This window comes from Haliaeetus albicilla, chromosome 19 (genome assembly GCF_947461875.1).
Source record: "Haliaeetus albicilla chromosome 19, bHalAlb1.1, whole genome shotgun sequence".
Lineage (NCBI taxonomy): Eukaryota > Metazoa > Chordata > Aves > Accipitriformes > Accipitridae > Haliaeetus > Haliaeetus albicilla.
Window position 1 is genome coordinate 16,312,431 of NC_091501.1, and position 14,282 is coordinate 16,326,712.

At 38.3% G+C, this 14,282-nt stretch overlaps 1 protein-coding gene across 1 annotated transcript in view; it reads left to right on the plus strand.

Annotated features, from left to right (window-relative positions):
- PIK3C2G (phosphatidylinositol-4-phosphate 3-kinase catalytic subunit type 2 gamma) overlaps positions 1–14,282 on the plus strand; it is a 208,427-nt gene that overhangs the window by 161,709 nt on the left and 32,436 nt on the right. Inside the window, exons 28-30 of the mRNA XM_069807825.1 lie at positions 3,078–3,270; positions 3,826–3,947; positions 8,274–8,382. Coding sequence (XP_069663926.1) covers positions 3,078–3,270; positions 3,826–3,947; positions 8,274–8,382 — 424 coding nt within the window. The remainder of the gene's footprint in view (positions 1–3,077; positions 3,271–3,825; positions 3,948–8,273; positions 8,383–14,282) is intronic.

Genomic DNA, 14,282 nt, shown 5'->3' on the forward strand with positions numbered 1-14,282 from the left:
CTGATACCATAATTTGACAGTTCTGTAGAAAGACTGTGAGCCAAATCTGAAATTCAAAGCCAGTTCAGCAGGTGGAAAGCAGAAAGTCATTACTTTTCAATAATCCCGGATGCTTAATTCACTTTTCTGAGAAGTAGGTCAGACACCAATCTGTGTGGTAAATGGATATTGTCATGTGGAAAAAACCACATTTTTCTGCCTGAAAACTGTGTGTTAGCAATATTGTGATTCACAATTAATGTTACTCTAGTTAATGACAGTTTCCTGTTTTCTTCTGATTATCCTGTGCTTTTGATGCCCTTCGTATAGGTCACTTCAGTTTTTCCATCCATAGACCATTAGGCACTAATTCTCTAAGCAGCTTGGGCTACCAGAGCTCTGAAATAACCAAGAAAGTTGTTGTCATCTTTGTGAAGGCAGAGTCACCTTTAGGCACAGGCAAAGATGATAACGGCCCATGGAGCAAGAAGATCTCAGCAATGAATACCCATGACCTTACCAACTTCTTTGCCTATGGCTAAACTTAACTGTGGCTGTAGAGAAAAGAAAGTGTGTGGAGATCTTGGAGAGTTCAAGGAGAAAGTTCCACCACTGAACCTTAGCATGAACTTTAAAATGCTAGCAGAAAGGGGAAACAGATACCACAGTGTGATAAACTGGGTCAGTGAACTAATCCATGCCAAAAATAAACTGCAAAATTAAAAAAGATAAGACACATGGGTTTGATGTACCCTACTGCTCTATACATAGTTAGGAACCAGCTTTTGGGAGGCTGTGGGAAAGAGGGTTTCCTTTAGCCAGTTTGCCCTTGAAAGAAAGTGCAGAGAGCCGTAACCAGAGTTGTTCTACCTTGCTGTGAAGACACGCTCTGAGATGTCACCGGAATAGCAAAGAGGCCTTTTCAATCTGTTGTTGATAACATGACATAAGGTTTCTTAATGTTCTCTATTCTAACAGAGAGGACTGCATAAAGAGAAAACAGAATATCGAGAGAGGGAGAAAGCAACATATACATCTGTTTTTATTTTATTTTAAATGTAATCATTTAAAATAACTTACAGGGAAAATCTGCAACAATGACAACAAAAGCCTCTGTTTAGGTTTAAAGTGTGTGATTAGCAATCTGGGTGTTAAAAGCATTTTAGAAGCTTAATGGACACATGGAAAGAATAACAACCCATTAAAATATTGAATTGTTTAAATAGTGGTATTCTGGTATCGGCTGTTCTGCATAGTGATGATGTCTAAATTAATACTAGTTTATAAGCAGAAGCCTGCTTTGTGTGAGTTAAAATGCACTGGTTTTAGCTGCAAAGTTAATATGCCTCATAGTAATATTGCAAATTCCCTAACTGCTTTGCTATAATATGGCCCAGTTACAGATTCTATAACCTAAATCATGTCTCAGTGACTTAGGAAGTGTTTAAACTATGCATTAAATTAAATACATAGGAGTTAAAAAAGAAAAGTTCACCACAGATGCAACCTAATTAATCAGCACTGAATTGATTTTGTACTAATGCTTTGAAATGAGATTTGTTTTCTTGTTTTCCATTTGAGTGTTAATTTGTGTCATTTATTAAATAGTCTGTATGTATTTCTTTCTGAAGAATGTAATTAATAATTAAGATAATTAACTGAATCAATTCAGAGGTACCTTTCCTTGTATTATGTTAAGAAAAACATATACGTCTTCTTCCCTGGGTTTAGTATGCTTGATTGGTGTATGATAAATTCACACAGTATTTTGATTGAAATTTCGGTTTGGGGGGGGCGAGCCAGGGAGCTATCTGCAGCTAGAATGTTCTTTTTGGTATGGTTGCAACTATGAAGCTACAGACTTTTGCCAGAACATCTGAGATCATGAAAATGAGGCTAATGCCATGAATGGAGTTGATTTCAATTGATTGCAGTATGCAATCCAACCCGCTCACAGAAACCCCTGAATAAGAATTTAATTTAAAATGACAGGTGAAGCATTTGCTCAGCTTTGAACAGGGTATGATGAAGGTGGTTAAGGGTATTGTCAGCCCCATAAGCTAGTTAGACATAGTCCAAAACTGGAAGGAAAAAAAAAAGCAACAAAACAAAAAAAAGAAGAAAACCCTGCCAATTTGGTAGAGGTTTGCTGCTATATGGCCTGAAACTAATGGGTGGTTGTTCTATAACATGAGAACCTATCCAGAATATCTTCAGAGAGCTGTAGAAGTAAGCAGGGAAATAGAAAAAAAATAGCATCACAAGTTAAATAGATCTTAACCAGCAGGTGAATTCAAGAGGGCAAGTGTTTTCTTATGAGTACTGCATCTTACTCTTCAAAGATCAGTGATTATCTTATAGTGTTATGTCTCAAGTTAAGTTCACTTTGATGCTAACACATGTTTTCAGTACATATCTACATGTATATCTAGTTATTTTTTTATCTATTTTGTCTTTTCTGATGAAGGATCTTAGAACTCTAGGAAATTAGAAGTGTGTTCTGGCTCCCCTTGCACAGGGATGAGATGGGGAGAGCTTGGGGGAGAAAACTTCTTTTTTTTTTTTCATCTTAAGCAGCTCCACAGGGATAGAGCTTTTAAGAATTGGGTAGAGAATTTAGCAACACATCATGCAGAGCTAAATCATGAATAGAATGCAAGAGCCTTGTGCAAACACATGTAAGTCCATGTGAGGTTAGTATAACCCAAAAGAAAGTGCTAGGGCAGTCTCCTCTACCTGTTGAAGAGAACACATGTTGCTCTACCCTGGAATTCCTCAAAACACACATGGAAATATCCTGTCTGTGTCTATCATCTGAAAGAAGGCTGACGTTATCCAGCTCATGAAGAACAACTAGCCCAAGGTAAGCCATGAGACAGGCTATGGCAAGAGCACTCCTTTAAGCAGTGGAGCTCAGGGGCTGGATATACTGGATTGCTGCAGATAGCAGTGACTGGTGTGTATGTGGGTACATGTTCATGTGAGGTAGGTTTTAGGATTTGGGGTTTTTTGGTTCTTGCATCCCTGAAACCAAGGATCAAGAAATGGAAACAAAACAGATGCATAAATAGTGCCTCTTCTGTTTGTTTGTTCTTCAGGAAAATCAAGGAAAGTTTGGAGTGCTTTCCTGTTAAACTCAATAACTTGATCCACACACTTGTACAGATGTCAGTGACAGGCTCTGCAAAACCTCCAGCTCCAGAGACGATCCCCCAAGAATGGATGATGCTGGATGCAGAGAAGTCAATCGCAAGAGCCACCATTTTGGGGTTCAACAAAAAGTCTGTCTCCGTATGTATTGTGTTCTTTGCTTGCCCTCATTTGCCTTGATCTTTAACGACTCTTCTGTGAGCTTATATACTCTCCCTCCTCCTTTATAGAAGATGTGTGTGTGCCACAGGATGAACACAGTGCCATAAGCAATGAGCTACCCGAGAGAAAGAACACCAGGCAGACAGCTATTAGCAGGGAGCCATTAAGGAGAACAGTTCATGCCCTATAGTGAAAAATAAATCAAGAGCTAATTAAAGCATCCAGAAGGAAAGCATGGCACAAAATTAGGAAGCCTAATACAAATCGGAGGCTGTTATATGATGCTTTAATGGTGCATTATTAGTTTTCACACACTGCAGTGATCTTTTAGTGTTTGAGTTGTATGCTATCCAGGCAAGTTTCTCTTTCTGTGCAGCAAAGACTATAAATTACAAACTGAATTTTCTGGCACTTGGCACTACATTAAAGAAAAGGTTTTCTTTGTTAAAATCACCCTATATTTCCTCTTTTACATTTTTTTTTAATGTGCCTCTCTGATCATTTCTCTCTGCCTCTCCCTTTTCCCCAATACAGCTATATCTAGTCCAGGTGGTGCAAACCTGCAATGTGGTCACTTTTGTGGAAAAATCATTCGACCAGTTCTCAGAACTTCACAGCCATCTCCAGAAGCAATTTCCATCACATGTCCTCCCAGAGTAAGGCAGCATATTAGCGAACGTTATTCTGCTGTTAAATGGCTCTCTCTGTGCACAGATAAAAATGTGAGAAAATGTACGGCAGACATATTTTTAGAAATGCAAAAGCAATGCAACATGTTCTATCAAGCCTTCTATTCAGCCCCAGAAGAAACTGAATCATAGGGCATTGTGACAGTCTAACTTTTATATATTTTATTGTTCCTTTTTTAATGGGAAAAGGGGGGAACAGCTTGGGCCTGACCCAGCTATTCCTGAAATCAAAGGGTAAGTGGTACTGACTTCATTAAAGGCATGATAGGGCCTTTGATAGTTTTTATTTTCTGCATGACGCTGATCAAAACTTTTAGCAAAATCCATATATTAAAGCAATGTAGGAATGTTCACACTGGGTCAGAACAGAAACAAGCCCATCTCTGACACTGGCAGGTGTGATCAACCTTTTTACAAAAAGATGCACATACTCCCCAGCTGAGAAATCTAAAATAATCTTATGTACTATCCTGGCCCCCAAAACTGATATGTTGTGCTTTGCATCATTCAGTTTAATATCTCTTGAAAAATATGCTATCATTAGTTGCAATAATTCTGAATATTACTTTTTATCCATGTGCATGTCTATTCCTGCTTTTCATATTCTGAATCTGATTTCTTCACAGTTTCCTGGGACAGTGAGTCCCATGGTTTATTTCTGTCTTATATAAAACAGCTTTGCCTTATGTAATGATTGTCCATGGCTTTGGTAAGACAAGTGGAGTTATGTATTCTACAAATATTATATACATTATACTGCATACACCATTGAGAACAAAGTAGTCCTCTCTTACACAGCCACACTGACTCACCTGATACAAACCACTCTTCAAGCTCAATCTACAACAAAACGTAAAGCTGGCCAAAAAGGCAAACAGTTTACTTGAGCCAAGCTGAGATTCAAGTGATATGCTTGAAAAACAGAAAGGTCTTTGAGGTTTGACCTGAGGTAAATAGCCATAAACAAAGTGGTTTTGACTTAAAAAAATAAAGTCCACAAATTTCAGATCCAAATTTGATATTCCCCCAAGCTTGTGAGAGGCATTCAGTTAAATGGGTTTAGGTTAGTTAATTCTAGAGAATCTTCCTCCTACCTGAGGGGATTTTAATTGACTGCAATTTGACTCATTATGACTGGGTCACATGAACTGGTTTGCAGCAGTTGGTAAGAATCAGAATTTTACTAAACACTGAAAGTGCTTGAATTGTGGTTTTGATTTGGAGATATTTGCATGCTATTAGGTTGTAAAATAAAATACGTATTTATGATTTTTTCCTGTGGTGAGCAGAGCCCTTTGAAGGAAAATATATTTTTCTTTAGAAATGTATAGGCCTCAGAAACCCTGTAGTGAATTTAAAAAATAGTACTAGCCATTTTTCAGATAAATCTACTTTTAATAAAATCCCTTACAACATTTTCACTGCAAAAGAAAGTTCCAGAACTCACAGTGGGTTAATCAGGATATACTGAGGCAGTGCCTAAGAGCTCCAGAGCTTTATTGTCATAATTCAGTCCCAGCAGTAACCTGTCACTGTATGATCTTTCCCCAAGACTGCGTTAAAGTAATTAATTTTATGATGTTTCTTTATATGTATGTTCTTTAATGTTAAAGTTTTGGTTTGTTTTCTAACAGAACTTCATCAGTTTGAGGCTTTTCATGTATTCTGGATTTTATTCTAATAATGAAAACCTAATTATTTCTTTATAGGAAGTTATCACTGAAACTGCCGTACCATATCAGACCATTAGTCTGCCTGTGTGTTACAAAGCTCCAGCGCTGGCTAGTGCCAGATGCTTCAAAGGAAGGAAACAGTCTTGTTCCATAATGTAACCACAAAATCAGTTTGAAAATGTATGATTTAAAAGTAAAATGTCTAATATTACTAGAATAATTGGAACTGCTAACAGAAAGGACGTGGTTACTGCTTTGTATTGATTCATGAAATTGTATATATTCATGTCTCATTAGGAGGAAATAATGCAATATGAGTCTGCTTCATACAAGTGCTAAATTCTGGCTATATTGCAAGAAACTAATGGCAAAAGCTCAGAGTCCTCAGCATCTGAAATTTTGCTATTGACATGTAAACATTCAGCCCATATTTATAAGTCAAAGCACAGCTGCCTCAAGCAAGCCCTTGCACTCTAGTACATTCCCTCTTGTTTGGTTTCAGACAGAGTATTAATTGTGTTTAATTATTGTTTTTTAAAAGACCAAAAATCTTTTCACCCAACAAAGCATTTAAGTGATGTAATTTATACACAGAATATCCTTCAAGCTAATAAGTAGGAAATGGAATCTGCTATGCAGGATGTTTGCACGTGGTGCAAGTTTACATTTTTCTGGTCTACTTAAGGTAGATACAAAGTCCAAAATCAGCTTGGGAAGTTAACTTTTTCTAATACAAGTGTGTTCACCAGTGCAAAGTTAGTTTCAGCCATAGGCGCAATTCAGCAAAAACATGAAGGCCTTTTAAAGAAGTGTTCAGTACTACCACAAGGTTCATATTGTTCTGCAGTGCAGCAGTTATTGGTGCTATCAATCAGCAGTTTCTCTGTCCTCTGTTTGGCCACTGTGCTTAGGACGCATCTTCTGAGGGCCTATGTTTTACAGCCAGAGTCCTCTCTTTGTGTTATACAGCCTAATTAATTTTAAGCTGCTTCCAAACAAATCCTCCATACTATCTCTTGAAAGAAGTCCTTTTTGTGCACTGGAGGAACTCAGAACATTCACAGGCTATCTATGTGTGCCAAATGACCTGGGCTCTATTTTTATCTGTGCAGCTCATATATGTCATGATCCTGGATTATATCACTTCCCCCGCCTCATTATGTGTCCTACTACTGTAATTTTGTGAGGCAAGAATCACCTCTTACTATTCATTTGTACAGCACCTTAACTGAGCCCTGATCTTTCAGTGCTATAGGCAAAAATAATCAAAAGGTCATACATACGTGCAATATGCTGCTATCATCCTGGCCCCTTGCTGGTTTAATTGCAGACTAATTTATACCAGTGCTGAGTTTTTCCTCACAGTATTACACAGTTGCCTTGCAAAAGGCTGGCCAAGAGTCTCTTTTCAGTGTATTGCACTGCTAGATGGCTCTTTAGTGATTTCTCTGAAGCCTTCAGATATCTCTTGAGATCCACTGGATAAACAAGGTGGTACCAGAAAAAAAATAGGTTTGTAAACAAAACATGGTGAACTATTTACAGTGGTGGTGTAACATGAAATACAACCAGATCAAAACTTCTACCTTTCTGTATCACATAGATTAGAGGATATGAAGCATAATATTTGTTATGAATCCCAATATTAGCAATCCATATCACAAAACCCATTACATGCAATTTAGCACAGATCTCTTTTCTAATGCTCCTCCAACCTGAGAGAGAAATAGTCCTTGTCAGGGCAAGGTTAATATAAATTGATTATGTGTATTGTTAAAAATCTAACCTTTTGACTGATCTAATGTGCGTTGTCTCTAAAACGCAAAGATAATTCAAGTAAGAAAAATGTGGGGTTTTGACATTTTCCATCACCAAAGCATTTGAAAATTGACATAAGGCCATTCTATGCATATGTGGTTTATTTACTAAAATGAAATGAAATTCATCTTAATAAAAATTCAGCAAGAACATTACTATTACTATTATTATTGTTATTGCTTTGGTTGGGATTGATTTTGTTATTGTGATGATCATTTGCTTTCGTACATTGCTTTTATTATACTAGTGCCTGAAATTACATATGGGATCAGGGACCTGCTCTGAAAAACTTATCTACACTCTAAATAGCTGAAGTAAAAAAGCAAGCAATGATATATTCATAAAATGTCATGTTGTTGCTGTAAGGCTTTGATATTCAATATTCTATGGTAAGGGTTTGTATAGCATGAGCCCTGGGCTGAGATTTGTTGTGCTCTGCACAGGGCAAAAGAAGGCAAGGGTAGTGTTTTCCTGGGATCATAAAGGGCCAATTTTTTTAGAGGTATTTAGATAACATAAAATGAAAATAAGTGCCTTTTAGGGTTTTGTTTGGTTGGTTGGTTCGTTGGTTGGTTTTTTAATTAATGATTTAGACAGAAAAAGGGGTACAGTATGAAACAGAATATCAGCAAATTATTAGAACCACCAGAGTCAGAAGGTAAATAGTCCTCTGGACACGGTACCCAACCCTTCCCCTACCTGCAAAACCTCTTAGAAAGTGGTAACTTTCTTCTGTTAAGTAGAGCTGGAAACATCTCCAGCAAATCCAGTACAAGTACTTACAAATATTCTTCTTTTGCAGGTTTCCCCCCTCATGGCATTTACCTTTTACAGATCTTGAACATAAAAGAGTGAAGGATTTGAATCTCTATCTGAAGCAGCTATTAAGTGGATCCAGGAAACTGGCTAATGTGAGCACTTCCAGTATTTATTTTATTTGCATATGACTTTTAGTAGCATTGTACCAAAAGATTCAGGAAGCTTTCCATGGCCTCATTAAAAAAAAAAAAAAAAAAAGACATAAATGATGCATTTTCTAATGGAGCCATTTTGAGATGGAGCCATTGTAACATTTATCAGAACTTAAGACAAAGACAAGAATGACTGAAAAATAGTTTATTAGACCTGGCAGGGCATTTTTCAAAAAACACTTTCCTTCCTTTGCTGCCATCCAAAAGTAATGATTTACTGAATATTTGACAGTAAGGAGTAGGTTCTGAGGAATGTAATGGCTAAAAAAGAAGTAAGTTTTGAAATATTGAAAAGTCTGATTTTGACAGTTTTTAAATGAAAAGCTCCATTCTTTCAGCCCAGAAATACTCTTCATTTCAAAATTTAGTTAACATGTAGAAGAAATTGTTTTGCAAACATAAGACCAAAACCAGAATGTTTCAATATTATCAGAATGATACATTGTGTCCATTGAAATTGGTGGTTTGCCTTTTTTTTTATTCATTATTGTTTTCTGAGATTTGATGTTCTCCTGTTTCAAAATGGAAAGTTAAAACAGTAACAAACACTGACTTTTCATTGTCTGGCCCAAGACAAAGCCTTTTGCAGCTCAGCATCGTAAAAGCCAGGGCTAAGAGCAACTAACAGGCTCCATGCACCCTGGGAGAATGTTAAATCATTATGCTGTGTCACTTTGGAAATTGAATGGTCAATTACTGATAGTGACACCAGGGTCTGAGAGAAAGGAGCATCTTCCAGCAACCGGCCGTTGTCAAGAAAGCTGTCAGACAGGAAAAACCAGTGGTTTACATTAGATCCTAGGCTTACATAGAGGCTAGTAAATTCAAGGGAGCGAAGGCACAAGCTCCTGTGTTGACTCTGCTGTTTCACTGTTGGCACGTTCTCTAGCAGAGCTTGGGCTTCTGCCAGGTGACCCATGTCATGTCCCATGGCCTCAGGACCATAGCACAAACTGGGGCCAGTTCAGTTTAATAGCGTAGACAGTCTAGGATGCCAAAAGAGGGTATGACAGGATGGTTTTTCTCCAAAATTTCAAACATCTTGCAGGAGGAGAAAAATGTTTGCTGCCTAGCTATATATCTTTCCCAGCTGTGACTGTGTAATGGAGATTAAAGAGGAAATTGTCTATATGTAAAATAAACAGGAGTTTCCTTATTAATACGAACAAAAATTCTGTGCCCTGAGTTGAAATTGAGAAGATTTCCAAAGAGGACAAGTAATATCTGTGTTACACTTAATTTGGTACAGACAGCTGACTTGGGTGTTTGCTTCCCTTGACTGACCTTGCCAGATAAACTGCACAAGTTGGGGTTAATTGTTATGCAATTTCTGTCATTCACGTTAGGGTCATGGGTTTATTTTACATTAGCGCCTTTTGGTCACAGTTGAGGAAAAACTGATATAAGCCAGTGACCTAGAAATGAAGAGCTCTGTATCTTCTGCTGTGCTCTGGGCTGCTGTAAGGTACATGGATTTTCAATTTGGGCCAAGCACTGCTGTGTAGAAGCCTAATCTATGTCTGAAAAATTAGACTGCTTAAAGCCCTGGGATAGTAATAAAAACATTTCCCGGTCACGCACAGAAGCTCTCTTCTCCCTCCTGCTCTGTGAATGGGCTAGCAATCAGCCAGAGCATGCTGCCTTGCAATGGGCTTCCTAATGCTTCTTCTGCTCCCTTTACGGCCCTGCAGCATGCACCCGTGGAGCTGGGTAAGTTCTCCCAGCACGCTGCTGCTGGGACACTGGGACACAACCATGACTAGGGTATTCAGAGGGAACTGTGGAAAGATCTGCTTGGGGACCCATACTGGGGGGGCTCTGAACCAGGCCAGTGGGTCTATTCAGCCATGCTGGACTATGTAGTTGCTGAAAACCGTTCCAGTCTGGTACAGTCTGTAATGCTGAACCATGAGGAGAAGCAAACAATTTTGCACCTAAGAGGGCTGCACAGCTGCTGGTGTGCTAGACTTGGAGGGCACGATAATAAACAGAGTAATGAGCAGATTGTTTCCAACTGTAAAGTGGTATTGCATGGAGGAAATCATCTTGCTTACCACCATGCAGCTAACCTGCAATTCTAGATGATAACCTTTAAAGTTATTGATAGTCTATAAACATTGAATCATTATTTTTACTTCAATATGCTTATCCTGCTGGGAGATGTGAGAAATTTAGAAAATACTGATGTGTTCTGACCCACTTAGAACAAGGAGACCAGTCAGTGGGTAATTTCCTTTGTGTTCCCAGCCAAAGGCTTCTTTTTTACTTTTCCCTTTGCTGTGACTCTTTTAAAAGTGTCATGGTGTCTTCTTGGTTTTACTCTGCGCAGAAAGCCAAGCTAGGAGGCTTTCTTGATAAAAATAAATACATAATTTTGTCTGTGCCTTCGACAACTTTGCAGTCAAATTTGTCCTTTTGCTCAAATTGCTAGGAAGCCTGACCAAAACCATTTAGTGAGTTGTCTGTTCTCAGGGATTACCAAACTGTCATTCTTATGAAATAGTAAAACTATGTAGGAATAAATAATTAATTCAGAAACTTGTGAAGAAATCTTGTAAGAGCAGATGCCTGTAGAGCAGGGTTCCCTTTACTTTATTGACACAGTCATTTTTTTCTGCTGAATCATACCTGTACGGTATCGTAGCTATATTGTAGCTGTACAGTATGCTGGAGTATTGTCTGAAATGGAGAAAAGAGCTTTTGTTTCATTACAAAATACCCTTGCTATCACTGTAAACACATTACCCTGATTGACTAGACACCGGTTTAAGCTCTGAAAAGTTTAGTCCCATCCGCACAGAACTGTCTACATGCTTGGTTCTACCAATTAAGTAATTAAAAATCCTAGAAATAAAGAAAGCATTGAATTGTATCCAAATTCCTTCCTCAGTCATGACTTAAGTGCATGCTTTTTAGTCCAGATTAAGTTCTGTTTGTGAAAATTGTGTTATAATTAAGAGTAAGTCAGAATGTCACTGACCTTTTCTGCTAAGTGGTTTGAACAAAGGAGGAGAGGTGGAAAATAGCTGCCTTCTCATTTGCACTGTAGCTCAAATGGAATTAAATGTTTCTTTAAACCCTTCTTTAAAGAATAGAAACTTCAAGCCACCTTTCTCTATCTCTGAATTTTAGTATTAGATCCAATAAATGCAGAAACATCAGCTGATGGAGATATTTACTGTTGGGCCAATTTAAATGCTTAAACGTGCTCACACCCATCCCATTTTTTAAGTCTGTGGTTTACTTTGAGCATAAGCCTTATTCATTGACTTCCTTATAGACCTTTGTTGAAGACTTGCCTAGAATAGTGCTTTTCCTAAATTCAGGTTAACACTCAGTTATAAGTAACTACGCCACCAGGCTATATACATGAACAACAAGCTATATTCATTAAATCAGTCACTAAAATGGAAAAGTTGATGCACCTTCGTTGTCATATTGAGTCATTTAGGACAGGATCAAAAACAGGTTTTAGCACCTTTATTAGTTTCTTTCTACTCCTCCCAAACCAGTGGCAATATATACGATCACACCATAAGAATATTTAGTTTTGTGCCAGTTGCACCATTGCTGGCTAGTTCATCAGCTGCATGCGTTGAAATGCATGGGTCTCCTAGATCAGCAATGCAACATACTCAACATTGTTTAGAGTCCTGGAGTTTTGCTTCATTAAATGGCAAAACAACCAAGTGGTGCCACCAATAAGAGGTGAAGCATCAAGAAACAATAAATTGAAGGCTGGTAACGTGGAAGAAGACAAAAATATACATTATCACAGTATAAATCAAATCTGTGACAAAAGGCAGCTGCTGCTAACCACTTTTACATTTTTCTGTATTTCACTCAACTCCATCTGAGCGATGGGCTGAATGGATATTGCAGTCCAAATCTCATAACATATCATATAAATTAAGGGTGCCCTCATGGCTTGTCATTTTACTGCTGTATTTGTAGGAGGGTTGTACTCTCCCTGGGGACACAAAAGCAAGGTAAGGCTCCATTAATTTAGTCTGCCCTCAGCCCTGGTGTCAAACAGCAGCATTCACAAAGCTGAATGTCTTCATGCTTATCTTGAAAAGACAACTTGCACCTGGCTTGGGCATTACAAGTGAAAAATCTAAAACTGAACCTAAAGCAATGTTTTATATAGCAGCTGTGTGCATTTGATACTATCAGCCAGCTAGTGGCATTCTACGGATAATCGTCCTATCTCTCATCATTTAAAAGAGGTGGCATTTAATTTGTGGATACTGTTATTGATAACACAGCTCAGACACTAGATGTATTTACTGATCTCGCAATACTACACAGCCTTAAATAAACATGTTATTTGTCCCGCATCTTTCACATAGATTGATTTTGTGTACAAGTTCAGTGGGCTTGGATGTTTGAGGGAGCTTGTTTATCATGATGGAGGGGGGTGGCAAACATAATAGTAAGTGCAGGTGCACTGTAGGCTAATCAGTAAAAAGAAATGAAGCATGTTGGGGTTTGGCTCCATAAAAATTTTCTAAGTATCCAAATTAACTAGGGACTTTGGGGCAAAAGATAAACCTGGTGCAAACAGGTAAGCAAACAGTGACAGTGTATCAGCAATGGATAGGTTTTATAAACAGCTTTATGGTGACTTACAGGCTGTGTAAAAGGGCTTTAAAGAGGATGTAAATGGAAAAGATTGTAAATTACATTCACTCATTTTGAAGCATACAGTGAAAACCAGGACCACAGTGTTGTTCTAGAGTGACTAATGTTTTACACTATAAAAATAATCAAGTTTGATAAGAGCTTCCCATATTTCATTTGTATTTTATTCACTGGCGCTACTTGGGATTTGCAGAGGTGAGAAAATAGCTCCCACAGTGCCTGTATGGAGGTACATAACGCAGTGGTACAAAGTGCACCTGAGGTATGTGGGTCCCTTAAACTCCCACCACTCCCATACTGCTGCAGCAAGGCATCCAGCGGAGCCAAAATGAGGAGGGTTCAAAGTCCTTTCTTTTCTGCTGTCCTTTCCTGAAGTTATGATAGCTGCAGCAAGGTCAGCTTTTTCTGGCTTTTTTTCTTTCCTGCTGATTCTCCATCCTGTTAAAGTATAACAGGTGCATGGGTGTTCTCTGACCCCAAATCTACTCTAACACAGCTGAAAAGAAAGCTGAAAGCAGAGGAGAGGCTGCTTTTCTTTTTAATGAAATTAAATCTGGCTGTGTTTATCTAACAGCAGAGTGCTTTTCTAGTTAGTCTCTGATGGAAAGCAGTAGACAAATTGTACTGTGCTACAGCGGTGCAGGGCTCTGCCAGCTCCCCCAGTGTCACTGGAATTACTTATTTCAGTTGTATCCTAGTGTAAGTGAAGGTGGAATTTGTCCCTTTTGAGATTAATGGCTGGAAAAAAGTCATGCGTGAGTTCTAGCCAGACCAACGCTGATGCACCCATACATACCTGGCTGCTCCCCAATAGGCTAATGTTATTGAGTGACCTGAAAAAATATCAACATTACCTATTAAAGATTGTTGTCTTATTAGGTAAGAATGGTTAGACAAATGATAGGTGGCTTTCCTAAAAATCCCTAAATGGGCAGTATTTTAGGGAATTTTCATTTACCTATTTAAAGAATTCCAGAGGAAAAAAGGGGAGGTGAGTGATTGTGGTCATCCTCAGTGCCTGCCTATCTGCCAAGACTGTCACAGGGTCTCTAAGATTCCCACCTATGGTCACATATTTGTAATAATTGCTTGTTTAGAAGTGGACTCTATCCACCGAAATACAGTGTGCTTTTGATTATACATATGTTCAAAGCTCCGATGTGCCTGTTTCCATTTAGCAGTGTAATTAGATGCAT